The 22,217-nt window shown below is 43.8% G+C and overlaps 1 protein-coding gene across 1 annotated transcript in view; it reads right to left on the reverse strand.

Annotated features, from left to right (window-relative positions):
• LOC129828615 (vinculin-like) overlaps positions 1–22,217 on the reverse strand; it is a 72,074-nt gene extending 49,857 nt beyond the window's left edge. The window contains exon 1 of the mRNA XM_055889697.1: positions 21,829–22,217. Coding sequence (XP_055745672.1) covers positions 21,829–21,996 — 168 coding nt within the window. The 5' untranslated portion in view covers positions 21,997–22,217. The remainder of the gene's footprint in view (positions 1–21,828) is intronic.

Consider the following 22,217-nt stretch of genomic DNA (forward strand, 5'->3'; position numbering starts at 1 on the left):
TCTTCCCTGTAAAACATTTTAAAAATCAGAAATGATGGCTTTATTCACAAGATCTGTATCTTTCATTTGGTGTCTTGGACTTGTGATTTCATGAACATTTTATTATATGATATCCCTGTGGCTTTAGGCTAGGCTATGCTAGTCAGCTTTTTTTGATGGGGGTGCTCTAGGATCCGGGTTGTGAGGCGTTAGAGGTTAATTAGGGCTGATTTCAAGTTTTCATAACAACCGGAAATCGGTATTTTTGGATGCCGATTACGCCGGTTTGTTTTAACCACACCTTTATATAACCAGGCAAGTCAGTTAAGAACACATTCTTATTTTCAATGACGGCCTAGGAATGGTGGGTTAACTGCCTTGTTCAGGGGCAGAACAACAGATTTTTACCTTGTCAGCTCAGGGATTCAATCTTGCAACCTTACGGTTAACTAGTCCAACGCTCTATCCACCTGCCTCACGAGGAGACCGCCTGTTACGCGAATGCAGTAAGAAGCCAAGGTAAGTTGCTAGCTAGCATTAAACTTATCTTATAAAAAAATCTAGCAATCATAATCACTAGTTTTAACTACACACGGTTGATGATATTACTAGTTTATCTAGCGTGTCCTGCGTTGCATATAATCGATGCAGTGCGCATTCGTGAAAAAGGACTGTCGTTGCTCCAACGTGTACCTAACCATAAACATCAATGCCTTTCTTAAAATCAACACACAGAAGTATATATTTTTAAACCTGCATATTTAGCTAAAAGAAATCCAGGTTAGCAGGCAATATTAACCAGGTGAAATTGTGTCACTTCTCTTGCATTCATTGCACGCAGAGTCAGTGTATATGCAACAGTTTGGGCCGCCTGGATCATTGTGAACTAATTTGCCAGAATTGTACGTAATTATGTGTTATGTTATGACATAACATTGAAGGTTGTGCAATGTAACAGGAATATTTCGACTGATGGATGCCACCCCTTAGATAAAATACGGAACGTTTCATTATTTCACTGAAAGAATAAACGTTTTGTTTTCAAGATGATAGGTCATTAATATGGTAAAATCTGGAAACTAAGGCTCGTATTTCTGTGTGTTATTATGTTATAATTAAGTCTATGATTTGATAGAGCAGTCTGACTGAGCGATGGTAGGCACCAGCAGGCTCGTAAGCATTCATTCAAACAGCACTTTCGTGCGTTTTGACAGCAGCTCTTCGCAATGCTTCAAGCATTGAGCTGTTTATGACTTCAAGCCTATCAACTCCCGAGATTAGGCTGGTGTAACCAATGTGAAATGGCTAGCTAGTCACTGCTTCGAGGGTGGCTGTTGTCGATGTGTTCCTCGTTCGAGCCCAGGGAGGAGCGAGGAGAGGGATGGAAGCTATACTGTTACACTGGCAATACTAAAGTACCTATTAGAACGTCCAATAGTCAAAGGTATATGAAATACAAATGGTAGAGAGAGAAATAGTTATATAATAACTACAACCTAAAACTTCTTACCTGGGAATATTGAAGACTCATGTTAAAAGGAACCACCAGCTTTCATATGTTGTCATGTTCTGAGCAAGGAACTTAAACGTTAGCTTTCTTACATGGCACATATTGCACTTTTACTTTCTTCAACACTTTGTTTTTGCATTATTTAAACCAAATTGAACATGTTTAATTATTTATTTGAGTCTAAAATGATTTTATTGATGTATTATATTAAGGTAAAATAAGTGTTCATTCAGTATTGTTGTAATTGTCATTACAAATAAATAAAAACCGTCCGATTAATCGGTATCGGCTTTTTTTGGTCCTCCAATAAATCGGTATCGGCTTGAAAAATCATAAAATCGGTCGACCTCTAACACACACACACACACGTGTAAAAGATCAGATCTCACACACTCACAGCTACCATGACTCATATCCCCCAGTGTGACCTCAGACACATCCTTCACAACAGGAAGCTGTGAGAAAACAAAACTATCCAGACTTCTCATTCATATCAACAGAAATGTCAATGACACAACAACAGCTGTAGTGTAGATCACTGAAGCACACAGCTTCTAGACTTTCCTAATGGTAATGTTCATCATGTGAAACCCAGGGAGGAAACAGGTCTGTCTCTGTCAGTTAGTCTCTCCCTGGGCCGACAGACATTTGAGCTCCGAGACTGACTGCGAGTGAGGCTAGTTAAAGGTCTGAATCATATGGAGCTTGTTGGCTGACTGATCACTGACCTAACCCCTGTTATACACCGCTTCACTCATACACACACACACACACACACACACCTCTGCATGCACACACACACACCTCTGCATGCGCGCACACACACAGTTTTTCACAGCTCTTCACCCACACAATTATATTCAACTAGTGTGAACACGCCCACAACTACACGACTCCAACTTGATCAGCTTCTTCTGCTGTGTATAAAATAAAAAAAGGATGTACAATATTATTTTTAAGGCATTTGGGGTATTATTTAAGAGTACTAAATATATTTTTTAAAGATAGTCAAAACCTTTCAAAAATGTATAATTACAGTTCAGTTTCTTCATACGGCCACCTCACCAACTAATGCCGGCCAGCCTATAGGAGGACTATGACTAAGAACTCCTGAAGCTAGTTATTAGGAATGTGCCATTAGTGGTGAGGTTAAAGTTCAAGGATAACCAACTGTTCCACCAGCTCATTACAGTGAGTAACACAGTCGTCCATTCCAGAAGGCTGACGTCATGGAGTCGGAGTGGGGCAGAGTCAGAATCATACCCCCTGGCCCCATTACTGTCTTCTCATTGGTCCAGCGTGAAAGTGGGAGTAGAGCGTCCACCTACACCGTTCGTCAATTCAACACAAAAAGGTGTAAGTAGAACTAAAAGTGGAGTGAGGATGAAAGACTGGGCCACAGCATGAAGTTAAAAACAAACTTCCTAACTGAGTTAATGGGAATGTGGAGACTACCGTCGAGGTGTCAGCTCAAGGATGACTAAACTGGAAATGGCACAGCCAATCCAGAAAGCTGTCGTACTACACAAGCACAGGTCCTGCCGCATTTCATTGGTCCAGTGGGAGTTAGTGAGAGTTTGTAAATTAAACAAAAAAAAGGTTGATGCCAGGCTAAAATTGGAGCCACTGCCAAGCGCTCTCGGAGTGAGGTGGGAGCTAACATGTGCCAACCTGGCATTCCTGCCTTGAGAGGCTCTGAACAAAAGCCATAATTAACTGTCCAGCGTTCCAGGGTAGTTCGAGAGCTGTTCAACTAAAGGTTAGGGGAGCAGGAGAGTTCTTTTTAGATGTAGGACACACAAACACAACCGACTGGACTTCAACTAAAGGGCCGGAAAGACAGGAAACTGGGCATCTACCACCCCACTACCAGTTAAAGGGGAAACTGGGCATCTACCACCCCACTACCAGTTAGAGGGGAAACTGGGCATCTACCACCCCACTACCAGTTAGAGGGGAAACTGGGCATCTACCACCCCACTACCAGTTAAAGGGGAAACTGGGCATCTACCACCCCACTACCAGTTAAAGGGGAAACTGGGCATCTACCACCCCACTACCAGTTAAAGGGGAAACTGGGCATCTACCACCCCACTACCAGTTAAAGGGGAAACTGGGCATCTACCACCCCACTACCAGTTAAAGGGGAAACTGGGCATCTACCACCCCACTACCAGTTAGAGGGGAAACTGGGAATCTACCATCCCACTACCAGTTAAAGGGGAAAGTGGGCATCTACCACCCCACTACCAGTTACAAGTTTCCCCCGTTTTTTTTCCCACCCCACTTTTGAAAATCACCAACTAGAGAATTATTATTTGGTGGACAATTGAGACATGGATTGTGTTTGTGTGCCATTCAGAGGGTGAACGAGCAAGACTAAGTATTTAAGTCCCTTTGAACGGGGTATGGTAGATTGTGCCAGACGCACCGGTTTGTGTCAAGAACTGCAACGCTGCTGGGTTTTCACGCTCAACAGTTTCCCACATATATCAAGAATGGTCCACCACCCAACTTGACACAACTGTGGGAAGCATTGGAGTCAACACGGGCCAGCATCCATGTGGAACGCTTTAGACACCCTGTAGAGTCCATGGCCCGACGAACTGAGAGTAAAGCTCTGAGGGTAAAAGGCAGGAGTGCAACTCAATATCAGGCAGGTGTTCTTAATGTTTGGTATAGTCAGTGTATATAGTACAGCTCTGGATTTCACCCTGTCTCATCATCAAATGATTTAGACCAGTGGTTCCCAAACATTTTATAGTCCCGTACCCCTTCAAACATTTAACCTCCAGCTGCGTACCCCCTCTAGCACCAGGGTCAGCGCACTCTCAAATGTTGTTTTTTTACCCTCATTGTAAGGCTGTCACACACACACACAATACATTTATTAAACATAAGAATGAGAGTGAGTTTGTCATAACCCGGCTCGTGAGAAGTGACAAAGAGCTCTTATAGGACCAGGGCACAAATAATAATATAATAATCAATAATTTTGCTCTTTATTTAGCCATCTTACATATAAAACCTTATTTGTTCATCGAAAATGGTGAATAACTCACCACAGGTTAATGAGAAGGGTGTGCTTGAAAGGATGTACATAACTGCAATGTTGGGTTGTATTGGACAGTCTCAGTCTTAAATCATTTTCCACACAGTCTGACTGTATTTAGTTTTCATGCAAGTGAGGGCCGAGAATCCACTCTCACATAGGTACCTGGTTGCAAAGAGCATCAGTGTCTTAACAGCGCAATTTTCCAAGGGTAGGATCCTCTAAGTGCAGCCCAATCCAGAAATCTGGCAGTGGCTTCTGATTAAATTCAATTTTCACAGAACCACTTGCAATTTCAATGAGGCTCTCTTGTTCAGATATCGGTAAGTGGACTGGTGGCAGGGCATGAAAGGGATAACGAATTCAGTTGTTTGTGTCGTCCATTTCGGGAAAGTACCTGCGTAATTGCGCACCCAACTCACTCAGGTGCGTCGCTATATCACATTTGACATTGTCCGTAATCTTGAGTTCATTTGCACACAAAAAAATCATACAATGATGGAAAGCCCTGTGTGTTGTCCTTGTTAATGCAGACAGAGAAGAGCTCCAACTTCCTAATCATAGCCTCAGTTTTGTCCCGCATATTGAATATAGTTGCAGAGACTCTCTGTAATCCTAGATTTAGATCATTCAGGCAGGAAAAAAACATCACCCAGATAGGCCAGTCGTGTGAGAAACTTGTCATCGTGCAAGTGGTCAGACAAGTGAAAATTATGGTCAATAAATTCAACTTTAAGCTCATCTCACAATTCAAAAAACCTTGTCAATACTTTGCCACTTGATAACCAGCACACTTCTGTATGCTGTAAAAGCGTTAGATGGCCAATCCCCATATCATTGCACAGTGCAGAAAATACACGAGAGTTCAGGGGCAGCTTGGCAGCAAGAGCCTCTTGGTGGATGCTGCAGTGTAACCAAGTGGCATTGGGAGAAATTTCTTGCACGCGCGTTACCACTCTACTATCGTGGCTTTTGTGCCATCAGTACAGATACTTGACTCAAGTATGACAATTGGATACTTTATCCACCACTGAATATTTGCTATAAAAATACCATATCGTGGCCTCCCGGGTGGCGCAGTGGTCTAGGGCACTGCATCGCAGTGCTAGCTGCGCCAACAGAGTCTCTGGGTTCGCGTCCAGGCTCTGTCGCAGCCGGCCGCGACCGGGAGGTCCGTGGGGCGACGCCAAATTGGGCTAGCATCGTCCGGGTTAGGGAGGGTTTGGCCGGTAGGGATATCCTTGTCTCATCGCGCTCCAGCGACTCCTGTGGCGGGCCGGGCGCAGTGCGAGCTAACCAAGGGGGCCAGGTGCACAGTGTTTCCTCCGACACATTGGTGCGACTGGCTTCCGGGTTGGAGGCGCGCTGTGTTAAAGAAGCAGTGCGGCTTGGTTGGGTTGTGCTTCGGAGGACGCATGGCTTTCGACCTTCGTCTCTCCCGAGCCCGTACGGGAGTTGTAGCGATGAGAAAAGATAGTAATTACTAGCGATTGGATACCACGAAAATTGGGGAGAAAAGGGGAGAAAATTAAAATAAATGTAAAAAAATTATAATAATTAATACCATATCATGCAGCCCTACCTGGCCCTATATGGTTGTTGTAATGACTGACCTGTTGAGGAAATGAGATCAGAGTATTTTGCTAATCTCTCGTATCCAATCACTGTTTTCTTAACTTCTTGCGACTATAGGGGGTGCTGTTTCAAATTAGCATAATTGTCTCTACAGATGAAACGGCTTCCCACTCAATTCTTGATCGTACAATATGCATATTATTGTTATTATTGGATAGAAAACACTATCTAGTTTCTATAGCCGTTTGAATTATGTCTCTGAGTGGAACAGAACTCTTTCTACAGCGAAATCCATGACAGGTTTTGCGAAGGTCTGAGAGCGAAGCTCTGATCTCAGTTCAGTTTAAAGGGGTGTGTATATCCTATGGAACGACACGAACTGCACCCGCCTTCCCCTGGATGTCAGTAACCAATGAGAAGTGAAATGGGCTTCCTACGTAGCTCTCAGAGGTTATAAAAGACCAAGGAGTGAGGTACGCCTTCTTTTCGACGTTGAACTTTACGCAGAGAGACCTCGGGATGCCATTTTCGAACGCTCAGTAATGAACTTTAGATATATCAGTCTGTAATTTAATTTGATATAGGTGTTAGAAACATCACAACGAAGCTATTTGAAACCGAGTTATATCAGATTATGCGAGTATATTGCTATTTTTCGGAATTTCCTCAGTATTGCGTAATGAGGATTTGGACACGTTAGCTAATGTTAGCAATTGTTAGCTATAGTTAGCTGCTATATCAGAAGTTGAATGCAACGTTTTACAACCAAGCAACGATTCTTTTGGACAAAAGTACCACTTGGCCAAGATTCCGATGGAAGCTCGTCGAAAAGTAAGAGCTATTTATGATGTTATTCCATTTTTATGTGGAAAAATGTAAACTCAATAACGGTAAATAGTGACGCCGTTATTGCGGCACTAGTCTGTCTGTAACGCACACTGTATGTCTAGTAACGTTAATTTTAAAAATCTAACTTAGCGGTTGCATTAATAACTAATGCATCTTTCATTTCATGGCCAACCTGTATTTTTTTAGTCAAGTTTATGAATAGTTTTCAATAAAAATAGTTGTATTATCATGATGCTGCCGGGCAGATTGCTTGAGTAGTTGGACAGTATTTCCATTGTGTAAGCACGATTTGTGCCGCTAAATATGCACATTTTAGAGCAAACTCTATATGGATTGTGTAATATGATGTTACAGGAGTGTCATCGGAAGAATTCTGAGAAGGTTAGTGAAAAAATTAATATATTTTGGCAATGTTGACGTTATCGCTCTCTTTGGCTAGAATCTATGCTCTGGTAATGTTTGCACATGTGCTATGTTAATATAACGATTTATTGTGTTTTCGCTGTAAGACACTTAGAAAATCTGAAATATTGTCTGTATTCACAGGATCTGTGTCTTTCGATTAGTGTATGCTGTGTATTTTTACGAAATGTTTGATGATTAGTAATTAGGTAATACACGTTGCTCTATTTATTTATTCTAGTCCATTTGTGACGGTGGGTGCAACTGTAAACTATGAAATCTACCTGAAATATGCACATTTTTCTAACAAAACCTATCCTATACCATAAATATGTTATCAGACTGTCATCTGATGAGTTTTTTTCTTGGTTAGTGGCTATCAATATCTTAGTTTAGCCGAATTGGTGATAGCACCTGATGGAGTAAGAAACTGATGGAGTTAGAAAAGTGGTGTCTTTCGCTAACGTGGTTAGCTAATAGATTTACATATTTTGTCTTCCCTGTAAAACATTTTAAAAATCTGAAATGGTGGCTTTATTCACAGGATCTGTATCCTTCATTAGGTGTCTTGGACTTGTGATTTAATGATATTTAGATGCTACTATTTAATTGTGACGCTATGCTAGCGATGCTAATCAGTGTGGGGGAGGGGTGCTCCCGGATCCGGGGTAGAGGCTCGTTAGAGGTTAAGACATTTCCTTACAGTGATATCCTGTTCAGGGTGAGGGCAAGTTCAGACAAGAAGACTTCTATGTACACAGTATAGACTTCTGAAAGAATAGAAAGGGGATTGTTGCCTAAATACACCAAAGACTTAGGAAATACACAGTAGCTGAAAAGAGGTCTTTGAAAAGACCGAAGACAAAAAGTGTGTTGTTTTCTCTGAGAATGGTGTTCACTTTCAGGCACAGTAGGGGGACAGTAGGGGGTTTTGCACTAAGCTAAAATGGCTTAGTAATATTATGATCCACTTTATCCTAATTTCCCCTTTCCCACTTCCTGCTCTTCATGTGTTCTGTAGATCAACAACAGCCGTGATCCCAACAACTCTATAAAAATAGAATGCATTTGCACTCATTCCAGCTGAAGGGCGTGGCGGCTGTATTCTGATCTCTAACCCCAACCAGAAACGGACTGACTAGGCAACACAGGCATGCAGGGCCGAAGGGGACGTCTATTTTCTTCATAGAACTTTACTAAAAGGACAAGAGCACAGGCGGATAGGTAATGGATAGGTAATGGATAGGTAATTATTTATTTAAAAAATAGATGATTCTGTCTGCACACTGAAAAAAACGTTATATTCGGACTAGGTAATTCTTAATGTCAACTTGTTTATCCATTTGCTGGCTCAGACTGTCATTGTGGCAGTATGCTGTCACATACCACACAGCCTGATGTCAAGCTGGCCCTTCAGCCAGCCAGGGTCTGGGGTGGAAAAGCTGACACTCCTATTTCCAGCTGCCAACAGAACAGCACAGACCAGTGCAGCGTTGTGAAGGAGCTAGATAAAGTGGCCCAGACCAGCAGAAGAGGCAAGGCATTGTTCACATGCACCCAGGGACTCTCAAAGCCTGGAGGACTGGGGCACAGAGAAAGAGAAAGACAGCCTGGCTTTCAGATGCAGAGCTAGTCCTTTCAGATGTGGAGCTAGTCCTTTCAGATGTGGAGCTAGTCCTTTCAGATGTGGAGCTAGTCCTTTCAGATGTGGAGCTAGTCCTTTCAGATGTGGAGCTAGTCCTTTCAGATGTGGAGCTAGTCCTTTCAGATGTGGAGCTAGTCCTTTCAGATGTGGAGCTAGTCCTTTCAGATGTGGAGCTAGTCCTTTCAGATGTGGAGCTAGTCCTTTCAGATGTGGAGCTAGTCCTTTCAGATGTGGAGCTAGTTCTTTCAGATGTGGAGCTAGTTTGTGGAGCTAGTCCTTTCAGATGTGGAGCTAGTCCTTTCAGATGTGGAGCTAGTTCTTTCAGATGTGGAGCTAGTCCTTTCAGATGTGGAGCTAGTCCTTTCAGATGTGGAGCTAGTCCTTTCAGATGTGGAGCTAGTCCTTTCAGATGTGGAGCTAGTCCTTTCAGATGTGGAGCTAGTCCTTTCAGATGTGGAGCTAGTCCTTTCAGATGTGGAGCTAGTCCTTTCAGATGTGGAGCTAGTCCTTTCAGATGTGGAGCTAGTCCTTTCAGATGTGGAGCTAGTCCTTTCAGATGTGGAGCTAGTTCTTTCAGATGTGGAGCTAGTCCTTTCAGATGTGGAGCTAGTTCTTTCAGATGTGGCGCTAGTTCTTTCAGATGCGGCGCTAGTTCTTTCAGATGCGGCGCTAGTTCTTTCAGATGCGGAGCTAGTTCTTTCAGATGCGGAGCTAGTTCTTTCAGATGCGGAGCTAGTTCTTTCAGATGCGGAGCTAGTTTGTGGAGCTAGTTCTTTCAGATGTGGAGCTAGTTCTTTCAGAAGTGGAGCTAGTTCTTTCAGAAGTGGAGCTAGTTCTTTCAGAAGTGGAGCTAGTTTGTGGCGCTAGATCTTTCAGATGTGGAGCTAGTTTGTGGAGCTAGTTCTTTCAGATGTGGAGCTAGTTCTTTCAGATGTAGAGCTAGTTCTTTCAGATGTAGAGCTAGTTCTTTCAGATGTAGAGCTAGTTCTTTCAGATGTAGAGCTAGTTCTTTCAGATGTAGAGCTAGTTCTTTCAGATGTGGAGCTAGTTCTTTCAGATGTGGAGCTAGTCCTTTCAGATGTGGAGCTAGTCCTTTCAGATGTGGAGCTAGTCCTTTCAGATGTGGAGCTAGTCCTTTCAGATGTGGAGCTAGTCCTTTCAGATGTGGAGCTAGTTCTTTCAGATGTGGAGCTAGTCCTTTCAGATGTGGAGCTAGTCCTTTCAGATGTGGAGCTAGTCCTTTCAGATGTGGAGCTAGTCCTTTCAGATGTGGAGCTAGTCCTTTCAGATGTGGAGCTAGTCCTTTCAGATGTGGAGCTAGTCCTTTCAGATGTGGAGCTAGTCCTTTCAGATGTGGAGCTAGTTCTTTCAGATGTGGAGCTAGTTTGTGGAGCTAGTCCTTTCAGATGTGGAGCTAGTCCTTTCAGATGTGGAGCTAGTTCTTTCAGATGTGGAGCTAGTCCTTTCAGATGTGGAGCTAGTCCTTTCAGATGTGGAGCTAGTCCTTTCAGATGTGGAGCTAGTCCTTTCAGATGTGGAGCTAGTTCTTTCAGATGTGGAGCTAGTCCTTTCAGATGTGGAGCTAGTCCTTTCAGATGTGGAGCTAGTCCTTTCAGATGTGGAGCTAGTCCTTTCAGATGTGGAGCTAGTCCTTTCAGATGTGGAGCTAGTCCTTTCAGATGTGGAGCTAGTCCTTTCAGATGTGGAGCTAGTCCTTTCAGATGTGGAGCTAGTCCTTTCAGATGTGGAGCTAGTCCTTTCAGATGTGGAGCTAGTCCTTTCAGATGTGGAGCTAGTTCTTTCAGATGTGGAGCTAGTCCTTTCAGATGTGGAGCTAGTTCTTTCAGATGTGGAGCTAGTTCTTTCAGATGTGGAGCTAGTTCTTTCAGATGCGGCGCTAGTTCTTTCAGATGCGGCGCTAGTTCTTTCAGATGCGGCGCTAGTTCTTTCAGATGCGGAGCTAGTTCTTTCAGATGCGGAGCTAGTTCTTTCAGATGCGGAGCTAGTTCTTTCAGATGCGGAGCTAGTTTGTGGAGCTAGTTCTTTCAGATGTGGAGCTAGTTCTTTCAGAAGTGGAGCTAGTTCTTTCAGAAGTGGAGCTAGTTCTTTCAGAAGTGGAGCTAGTTTGTGGCGCTAGATCTTTCAGATGTGGAGCTAGTTTGTGGAGCTAGTTCTTTCAGATGTGGAGCTAGTTCTTTCAGATGTAGAGCTAGTTCTTTCAGATGTAGAGCTAGTTCTTTCAGATGTAGAGCTAGTTCTTTCAGATGTAGAGCTAGTTCTTTCAGATGCGGCGCTAGTTCTTTCAGATGCGGCGCTAGTTCTTTCAGATGCGGCGCTAGTTCTTTCAGATGCGGAGCTAGTTCTTTCAGATGCGGAGCTAGTTCTTTCAGATGCGGAGCTAGTTCTTTCAGATGCGGAGCTAGTTTGTGGAGCTAGTTCTTTCAGATGTGGAGCTAGTTCTTTCAGAAGTGGAGCTAGTTCTTTCAGAAGTGGAGCTAGTTCTTTCAGAAGTGGAGCTAGTTTGTGGCGCTAGATCTTTCAGATGTGGAGCTAGTTTGTGGAGCTAGTTCTTTCAGATGTGGAGCTAGTTCTTTCAGATGTAGAGCTAGTTCTTTCAGATGTAGAGCTAGTTCTTTCAGATGTAGAGCTAGTTCTTTCAGATGTAGAGCTAGTTCTTTCAGATGTAGAGCTAGTTCTTTCAGATGTGGAGCTAGTTCTTTCAGATGTGGAGCTAGTTCTTTCAGATGTGGAGCTAGTTCTTTCAGATGTGGAGCTAGTTCTTTCAGATGTGGAGCTAGTTCTTTCAGATGTGGAGCTAGTTCTTTCAGAAGTGGAGCTAGTTCTTTCAGAAGTGGAGCTAGTTTGTGGAGCTAGTTCTTTCAGATGTGGACCTAGTTTGTGGAGCTAGTCCTTTCTATGGTTACATTCTATTAGACCCAAGTGTCCACACCGCCATCAAAAATCGTCTGCTCTGAAAGCGTTACGGAAAGAAAGTATGTGCCCATAACTCTCAATCTTAAATGAATCATTGTTTATTAACAGCGCACTGGAGAGGTTCCAACCAACTTGATGCACCATAGTGAACGTCTGTCAGAAGCTCTGCCGGGACAGTCCCGTTAGTTCTCTTAAATATCGCAGAGAAGTTATATGTGCATGATTTAGCTTATTCTTCATTCATAATTAATTCATCATTAACGTTTGCTTCATTCATGTTACATACCAATACTGGTTTATGCACGTGAAAGACCAATACCTCACAAGGCTTCTTCTCTCTAAGCTGAAAACAGATATATTTCGTTCTCAAAACAAAGGTCTGGGCATACTGCCAAATTGCAAATACTGACAGAGAAGAGTATTTCAGTCACATGCATGAAATTGGTTATTAGAAAAGCACAAACATAACATTTTTCCATCACAAAGTCCTGTCAGATCATCCCAAATCTGCAGACCTCTCCAGAGAACACATAGAAGACATAGTTATGGCTAACCCCTCCAACACGGCCTCACTGTGTAGTTGTGTTAAGAGGTGGTAAAACAGGACTAGATCAGGTGGTATCAAATGACATCAGAGGAGTAATGATGAGTGATGGTCAGCTAGCTAGCTGAGTATACATAGATTAGGGGTGTGAAAGCTAAGAAAAATCACAAACCGAAAAGCAATGTTTTTTTACCCCACTAAAACGTATTTGCTGTGCTGTAGCCTAACTAGACGATAGGCTATAAAGGCCTGGAGAAATCTGTGTAATTTAAATCAACCCAGAGAGGAAGACGTGAATTAGCGAGGCATGCAAGACTGATTACCAAGACATATGCGCACCACATTTTTTTCTGCCCCCCCCCCCCCCCTCCTCTCTCTCTCTCTCTCTCCCTCCCTCGTGCCGGCTCGCCTGGGGGCCTATGCATTACGGCGATTCTGTTGCAAAACGTCTCTTAAAATGGAAGGAAATGGGGAGGGACCAACCTGAATTTGCTCAGAGTCTTGAGAGTAATCTTTTGACAGAGTTTAGAGCTTCACCATACACCACAACTAAATATGCCAAATGGCACCCTATTCCCTACATAGTACACTACTTTTGGCCAGCGTCTTATGGGCCCTGATCAAAAGCAGTGCACTATATAGGGAATAGGGTACCATTTGAGACGCGCTTACACAACTTAACTGAGGTGACTCGATGGAACACAAATATTCGCGTGGTTTCCTGACATCTGACTACACACCATTTCTCCTGGCTGTTGTGGTCTAGGGCCATCAGATGTATCACCGCTGAGGACAGAGGGAGGGCTCATCACCACCCAGCAGAGTTTTAGTTAAGTTAGTACACTGGTCGGAGGGACCGAGACTAACGAACAGCTGCTGGAGCATTGGACTGCTGCTGGAGGATTCAGATCCATAGCCATTATCCTTCCTGACTTGACTAACTGCACCCCACCCACCCACCAACCTCTTTCACCCCCTCCTTTCCTCTCTCCCTACATCCATCCTCTCCCTGCCCCCCCCCCCCCCCACCCCCCTTCCTTGGACAAATGACAGGAAACTGGAGAAGCAGATAACAGGACGCAGTTTATTTTGGAAGGCCTTAAACCACTTGACTTAGACATATATATTCCCCCATAATCACACATTAAAGAAGTACATTTGAATTAATTGATGTAGTAAGAAAATAAAATCATTTATTGAGACCAGTTACTTGATATTGATGCAATTTTCCATACTGAAATATAGTGAAGTGAGGAGGCACTTCTGCCTACATTCATGTGTTAAACTGAGGTTTGTTGTGAAATTACAATATTGTCAACTGTCATCAACAAACAAGTTGACTATGAACTTCCCCTTGTGTGTTTTTTTTTCTCATTTATTTAACTAGACAGTTAAGAACACATTCTTACTTTACAATGACGACCTGCCCCCTGGCCAAACCCTCCCCAGATGATGCTGGGCAAATTGTGCGCCGCCCCTTTGGGACTGCCGATCACGGCCGGTTGTGATACAGCCCGGGATCGAACCAGGGTCTGTAGTGACGCACCTAGCACTGAGATGCAGTGCCTTAGACCGCTGCGCCACTCGAAAGCCATTGTGTTCCATGTCTTTCCTTATCACTTCACTTGAATAATGGTTCATAAACACTTCTGCTAGCTGCTTACGTGTAGGCCTGAAATAAAGATGGAGGGAAACGAGAGAAGCTGATCTGAGTAATAGGCCTGTCTTAGTGTCTTTGCAGGACTCCTAAAAAAAAAAGACAAGTAGGAGCAGTGCATCCTTCCTTTTGCACAAGACTCAATGATATTGCAGTCTCCAAATATTCAGTTCCCAGTCTATGCCAAGGTCCTACGTCTGCCGTCGACATGCTTTCTCCCCATTTTAAAGACAATAAAAATGAACTGCAGAATTGACAAAGTACAGTAGGCCTCATTTCATAAGCTCTCTTTTAGTCATCTCAGAACTACGCCTGTTAAATAGTATGCCTGACTGAATAACACTTGTTATAGTGGGAGCCAAGGCTAAGGGATGGATTACAGCCATCAAGGCTGATTCCTTCTACACAAACATCAAGGTTGGTCCCTTTTCAATCTACTTAGATTGGCATTGAATAGATGAACACAACCAGAGACATCAAACTGACACCATAGAGATTATATATGGTCTGATTTACAGTCCGTCAGCTGAATAAACCATAGACACTAATGGCTGATAAAGTCTGTCCTCTGGCTGAGTTAATGCTGAGGAAAACATCTTGGCTCATGATAAAGAAAGACCTTTTCATCTCCATGTATCTGGGATAATGGGATTTCCATCCTTTTTAAACATTCACAAGATGACTGATCATTAAAAGACTGAAGGCCCCAGCAGCAGTCAGACAGATACAGGAGGTCTTCATTCAAACAGCTGAAAACACATTCCCTGGCTATCCCAGGAGATCAACAACAACCCACGGCAGATATTGTAAACACAATTCAACAAATCGAGGAATTAATGTAGCCGAATCCAATAATTGGCTGGTTTTGCAGTTTAGTAAGGATTGCATGGTGGGATGTGAACGTTAGATTTAATTGTAAACTCTGAGGTGTAGCCTAGCCATTAGCCAGGGGTCTACAAGTCTGTGCAATGTGTTGTTTTGTGGGTAGCCGAGACAAAGTGAATGGCTTTCTTTGGCCCAGCCTCTCCCTGGGAATGTCTGAGGTAAAGTCATTGGTTTCATTGAGTGGCCGAGGCCACATGAGTTACAGCACCCTGTCTGAAAGAGGCTGAGACCCAGCCCTTGGTTTGGTTTCAGACCTGGGTTCAACTACTATTTCAAATATTTTATCTGTGCTTGATTGAGCTTGCCTGACTTAAAAATGTCCCAACAGAGTAGTCCAAAAACTATAAACCCCGCCCATCTGGCACTCTAACCAGGCTAGAGCAAACGCTGAAAGTATTTGAAAGATGTCAAATAGTATCTGAACCCAGGTCTGCTGCAGTGGATGGTTCTAGAAGAGCACTAATTCAGTAGACAGAACAGGCTTTACGATCTAGACGCCTCCAACTCAGATACAACAAGAGGCCTTTTTTTTTTTTAAACCACGAAGTGCACTGCAAAACACACTCACACAAGTCGATGCCGGAGCATTTCAATAACATCATAACAGTGACAGTGTTGATACCGTTTCTAGGGAAACAGGAAATTATTACAGTGTGAGTTACGCCTTCATCGTCGTGCCACAGTTGGAAATATGTGATCACTGTTCAGATAGCACAGCTGGGGAATTGATTTTCACTGATTTCACCCCCCAAAGGAGAAGGCTAACGTGAATATGATCACTCGCCTCGTCTGCCTGCTCGTACTAACCACAGAGAAGCCTGGTGGTGATCCCTACATGACATCTCTCCACAGAAACAAGCTTTGGCTACTTACATTACAACCACGAAGGGCCTGACCAAAACGGAAGTGCTGGTCTGAACTACTGAAACCAATTCAATAAGGGTAATAATAATAATAGCTTGTTACATAGCATTTCTCAGCACCTGCTAGAACATCTGCTCAACTGTATACACGACCAATCAACTTGAATACAACTGTGTGAACATGCATCCCAGTGTCCGTTTATAGAGCGTCAGAAGAAGAAATAGATGTGTAAGAAAGAGTCACTTTCATGTTTATGATTGCTTAGTCCCTTTTAGACTGTAAAACGTCTGGTCCTTTCACAGTGCTTCTTAATAATATGACTTTATCAGGAAGGCCATAGATCTCACTGCCTTTCTGCAAACATACCTTTTATCACAATTCACAGAGGACAGGTGAACAGTGTAAAGGCCAATGAGAACCACGTGTTTTCAGCAGTTATTAAAATGGAGATTCTGACGAGGACCAACAAAGTCATGAGAAAACGGATGCTTTTGTTTGTTGTACTGATATTTTCTCCCTATTGTTATATATTTGGTGGAAGATTTACAATAAATGACTCCCAGTAAAAGAAAGGAATGGTTACAGAAGTGACTCTGTATGTATGTATGTATGGGCCCATGGGCTTGTTTAGCCCATGGGTCTACACCAGATGGACAGCCAGCCAGGCCACCCAGCCAGGCCAACTAGCCAGGCCAGGCCCAACTAGCCAGGCCAGTGCCAACACGTAAACAAAAATGCTGCTACAATGAGTAAACATTAGCTGTGAGGAGAGGATCAGAAAAGCCAGTTCAATTGTCTAAATCTATCCTCCAGACAGCTACCAGGGACTCCTGGCGATTTCTGGTTGTGTAGCACTCTACTATAACATCTTGTACTGAATAGTGAAGTGGCAGTGTCCCTGCATGGCCTGGAACATCCTTCTTATCGCCTGAGCTGCTGCACTGTTTGGAAGAGGTTTTTTTTAATTTAATTTCCTTTTTTTGTAAACCACAAGTTCTGCAAAGGCACCGATAAAGAGACATTTTTCGCTTCTTCACTTAGGAAATCCTCATCTCAGCTATGATCTTAGTAAACAAGAAAAAGGAAATGAAAATGGTAATTTGTTCATTGGTACTTTTCCAGTGTAGTATGGTCACGTCACGTTTAGACTGCAGACGAAAACACTAATACTTCATAAAATTGATATTAGGGAAGAAATTGCTTTTGGATTCTGTACTAATCTGCCATTTTTACAAGTACATGCCTAGACTGTATGCCTCGGTTGCTGGTTGCCATGGGGTTCAGTCAGTCATCTCCTTTATGAAGAGGTTTTGTGGGGCACCACTGAGGTTTTCACTACCTTTGATTCTATTTACACTCTCCTCTAACCAGGCCACCTTTCAGACGGCTCCAGATGGGGTTCATTCAAGTCAAAACTGTTCGGGGAGAAGAAAAAAACTGTCACAATGAAGACTTAATTTATACTAAATGATAAAGAGTATGTCGTTTCTGTATCCGACTGCAGGCCTACATATCCGACTGCAGGCCTACATATCCGACTGCAGGCCTACATATCCGACTGCAGGCCTACATATCTGACTGTAGACTAGGTTTCCGTGGAGTTGTCAGTCATCTCCTTTATGTAGAGGAGCACCACACACACAGAGAGATTTCTTTTTTTAACTCGGCAAGTCAAATTCTTATTTACAATGACGGCCTAGGAACAGTGGGTTAACTGCCTTGTTCAGGGGAAGAAGGACATATTTATACCTTGTCAGCTCGGCCCAACGCTCTAACCACTAGCCTACCTGCCGCCCCTTACTGTAGGCTATACAACAAAGATTGTATTGTCCTGCATAAGCTACATGGACTGTATTCAGAAAATATAAATGATCTGTCTGTCATTAGCCGACAGATCAGGATTTCTTTCTTTCTTTCAGGACTTCATTGTTGGTTAAGTGCTTGTAAGTAAGCATTTCGCGGTCAGGTCTACACCTGTTGTGTTCAGCATTTCACGGTCAGGTCTCCACCTGTTGTGTTCAGCATTTTGGCTATGAAAAGCCAACTGACATTTATTCCTGATTATTATTTGACCATGCTTGTCATTTATGAACATTTTGAACATCTTGGCCATGTTCTGTTATAATCTCCACCCGGCACAGCCAGAAGAGGACTGGCCGCCCCTCATAGCCTGGTTCCTCTCTAGGTTTCTTCCTAGGTTTTGGCCTTTCTAGGGAGTTTTTCCTAGCCACCGTGCTTCTACACCTGCATTGCTTGCTGTTTGGGGTTTTAGGCTGGGTTTCTGTACAGCACTTCGAGATATTAGCTGATGTACGAAGGGCTATATAAAATAAACTTGATTGATTGATTTCATGGTCAGGTCTACACCTGTTGTATTCAGCATTTCACGATCAGGTCTACACCTGTTGTATTCAGCATTTCACGGTCAGGTCTACACCTGTTGTATTCAGCATTTCACGGTCAGGTCTACACCTGTTGTATTCAGCATTTCACGGTCAAGTCTACACCTGTTGTATTCAGCATTTTGGCTATGAAAAGCCAACTGACATTTATTCCTGATTATTATTTGACCATGCTTGTCATTTATGAACATTTTGAACATCTTGGCCATGTTCTGTTATAATCTCCACCCGGCACAGCCAGAAGAGGACTGGCCGCCCCTCATAGCCTGGTTCCTCTCTAGGTTTCTTCCTAGGTTTTGGCCTTTCTAGGGAGTTTTTCCTAGCCACCGTGCTTCTACACCTGCATTGCTTGCTGTTTGGGGTTTTAGGCTGGGTTTCTGTACAGCACTTCGAGATATTAGCTGATGTACGAAGGGCTATATAAAATAAACTTGATTGATTGATTTCATGGTCAGGTCTACACCTGTTGTATTCAGCATTTCACGATCAGGTCTACACCTGTTGTATTCAGCATTTCACGGTCAGGTCTACACCTGTTGTATTCAGCATTTCACGGTCAGGTCTACACCTGTTGTATTCAGCATTTCACGGTCAAGTCTACACCTGTTGTATTCAGCATTTCACGGTCAGGTCTACACCTGTTGTATTCAGCATTTCACGGTCAGGTCTACACCTGTTGTATTCAGCTTTTCACGATCAGGTCTACACCTGTTGCATTCAGCATTTCACGATCAGGTCTACACCTTTTGTATTCAGCATTTCACGGTCAAGTCTACACCTGTTGTATTCAGCATTTCACGGTCAGGTCTACACGTGTTGTATTCAGCATTTAACGGTCAGGTCTACACCTGTTGTATTCAGCATTTCATGATCAGGTCTACACCTGTTGTATTCAGCATTTCACTGTAAGGTCTACTACACCTGTTGTATTCAGCATTTCTCTAAGGTCTACTACACCTGTTGTATTCAGCATTTCAAGGCCAGGTCTACACCTGTTGTATTCAGCATTTCACTGTAAGGTCTACTACACCTGTTGTATTCAGCATTTCAAGGTCAGGTCTACTACACCTGTTGTATTCAGCATTTCAAGGTCAGGTCTACACCTGTTGTATTCAGCATTTCATGATCAGGTCTACACCTGTTGTATTCGGCATTTCATGATCAGGTTTACACCTGTTGTATTTGGCGCATGAGACAAATACCATTTGATGACATGCTTAATACAATGTCATACAATGGGGTTGTCCTTTTCAGTCCTGATCCACTCATCGGTCTTCCACGAATTCTCAATAAAAAGCTTGTGGAGGAAACATGTGGATCCACGCAATTGTATGTTGGCATTTTTTACTTCACCTTTATTTAACCAGGTAGGCCAGTTGAGAACAAGTTCTCATTTACAACTGCGACCTGGCCAAGATAAAGCAAAGCAGTGCGACACAAACAACAACACAGAGTTACACATGGAATAAACAAACGTACAGTCAATAACACAATAGGAAAAAATATATATACAGTGTGTGCAAGTGAGATAAGATTAGGGAGGTAAGGCAATAAATAGGCCGTAGTGGTGAAGTAATTACAATATAGCAATTAAACACTGGAGTGATAGATGTGCAGAAGATGAGTGTGCAAGTAGAGATACTGGGGTGCAAAGGAGCAAAGAAAAAAAAAAAATAACAATATGTGGATGAGGTAGTTGGGTGGGTTATTTATAGATGGGCTATGTACAGGTGCAATGATCTGTGAGCTGCTCTGACAGTTGGTGCTTAAAGTTAGTGAGGGAGATATGAGTCTCCAGCTTCAGTGATTTTTGCAATTCGTTCCAGTCATTGGCAGCAGAGAACTGGAAGGAAAGGCAGCCAAAGCAGGAGTTGGCTTTGGGGGTGACCAGTGAAATATACCTGCTGGAGCGCGTGCTACGGGTGGGTGCTGCTATAGTGACCAGTGAAATATACCTGCTGGAGCGCGTGCTACGGGTGAGTGCTGCTATAGTGACCAGTGAAATATACCTGCTGGAGCGCGTGCTACGGGTGGGGGCTGCTATAGTGACCAGTGAGATATACCTGCTGGAGCGCGTGCTACGGGTGGGGGCTGCTATAGTGACCAGTGAAATATACCTGCTGGAGCGCGTGCTACGGGTGGGGGCTGCTATAGTGACCAGTGAAATATACCTGCTGGAGCGCGTGCTACGGGTGGGGGCTGCTATAGTGACCAGTGAGATATACCTGCTGGAGCGCGTGCTACGGGTGGGTGCTGCTATAGTGACCAGTGAAATATACCTGCTGGAGCGCGTGCTACGGGTGAGTGCTGCTATAGTGACCAGTGAAATATACCTGCTGGAGCGCGTGCTACGGGTGGGGGCTGCTATAGTGACCAGTGAAATATACCTGCTGGAGCGCGTGCTACGGGTGGGGGCTGCTATAGTGACCAGTGAAATATACCTGCTGGAGCGCGTGCTACGGGTGGGGGCTGCTATAGTGACCAGTGAGATATACCTGCTGGAGCGCGTGCTACGGGTGAGTGCTGCTATAGTGACCAGTGAAATATACCTGCTGGAGCGCGTGCTACGGGTGAGTGCTGCTATAGTGACCAGTGAAATATACCTGCTGGAGCGCGTGCTACGGGTGAGTGCTGCTATAGTGACCAGTGAAATATACCTGCTGGAGCGCGTGCTACGGGTGGGGGCTGCTATAGTGACCAGTGAGCTGAGAGAAGGCGGGGCTTTACCTAGCAGAAACTTATAGAGCTGGAGCCAGTGGGTTTGGTGACGGATATGAAGCGAGGGCCAGCCAACGAGAGCATACAGGTCGCAGTGGTGGTTAGTATATGGCACTGTGGAAGACTACATCCAATTTGTTGAGTGGTGTTAGAGGCTATTTTGTAAACGACATCGCCAAAGTCAAGGATCGGTAGGATAGTCAGTTTTACGAGAGTATGTTTGGCAGCATGAGTTAAGGATGTTTTGTTGCGAAATAGGAAGCCAATTCTAGATGTAATAGTCTACAGTCTAACCAGACACCTAGGTATTTGTAATTGTCCATATTCTAAGTCAGAACCGGCCAGAACCGGCATTCACGAAAACAGCTGAAGTGATCATGAATTGCTAGAGGACACTTGAATTGATGATGCATATACAAGTGTCGTTTCAATTGTTAGTTAGATACAAAGTATATTTGTTTGAAATACTCCGGCATGAGAATATTATAGGCCTATACGTCGAGATATGGCAGTCAACCCTCGGCTCCAGGGGGCAGGGCATATTTTCAAGGGGAAAAGGGCGTCACTGCCCTATGGCCCAAGTGGAAAACTTCAACAAAACTTGATACATTGTAGTTACATCGCTCGCGTTCTAAAAGCAGAATGTTGCCAACCTACAGAGCAGGGAAAATAACAAAGTAACCACAGCGGTAACTTCTTAGAGAAAATGACAAGGAATCGTGGCGGGCTGCACAATGTAGCCACTACACAGACAACGTGCGACAGGTAACCTGCCCGAAGTCAGGGATATTCGGTTGGGACGTTTCACTTACCCGAACCAGGTTGCTGACTGCTGCCTGCACGGCAGCCACGGGAGCCGTGAGATCCGGGATAGCTTTCCCGTCCACCTCACCTTCTTCGTGCATTATCACCAGATGGGATATCTGCTGAGCCACCGGCTCTAGGATACTTTCTATCGTCTTTGTGTGAAAAACCGGCATGATGAAAACTTGAGTCCGCTCTCCTATCCAAGAGAAAAAAAAGTCTGGCCCCGTTTGGCTGTTTCAAAAGTTCCCTCTCTTGTTTGTGCCCCTGTAAAGTCTAAGGTTAATCCAACACTTTCCTTGCCCAGCACAGTTTCGCTCTCTGGGAACACTAACTACTCCCCTTGCAACCATCAATGTGAGAATCCCCAACCGCAGCTCTCGAAGAGTGAGCAACC

This window comes from Salvelinus fontinalis, chromosome 30 (genome assembly GCF_029448725.1).
Source record: "Salvelinus fontinalis isolate EN_2023a chromosome 30, ASM2944872v1, whole genome shotgun sequence".
NCBI classification, from domain to species: domain Eukaryota; kingdom Metazoa; phylum Chordata; class Actinopteri; order Salmoniformes; family Salmonidae; genus Salvelinus; species Salvelinus fontinalis.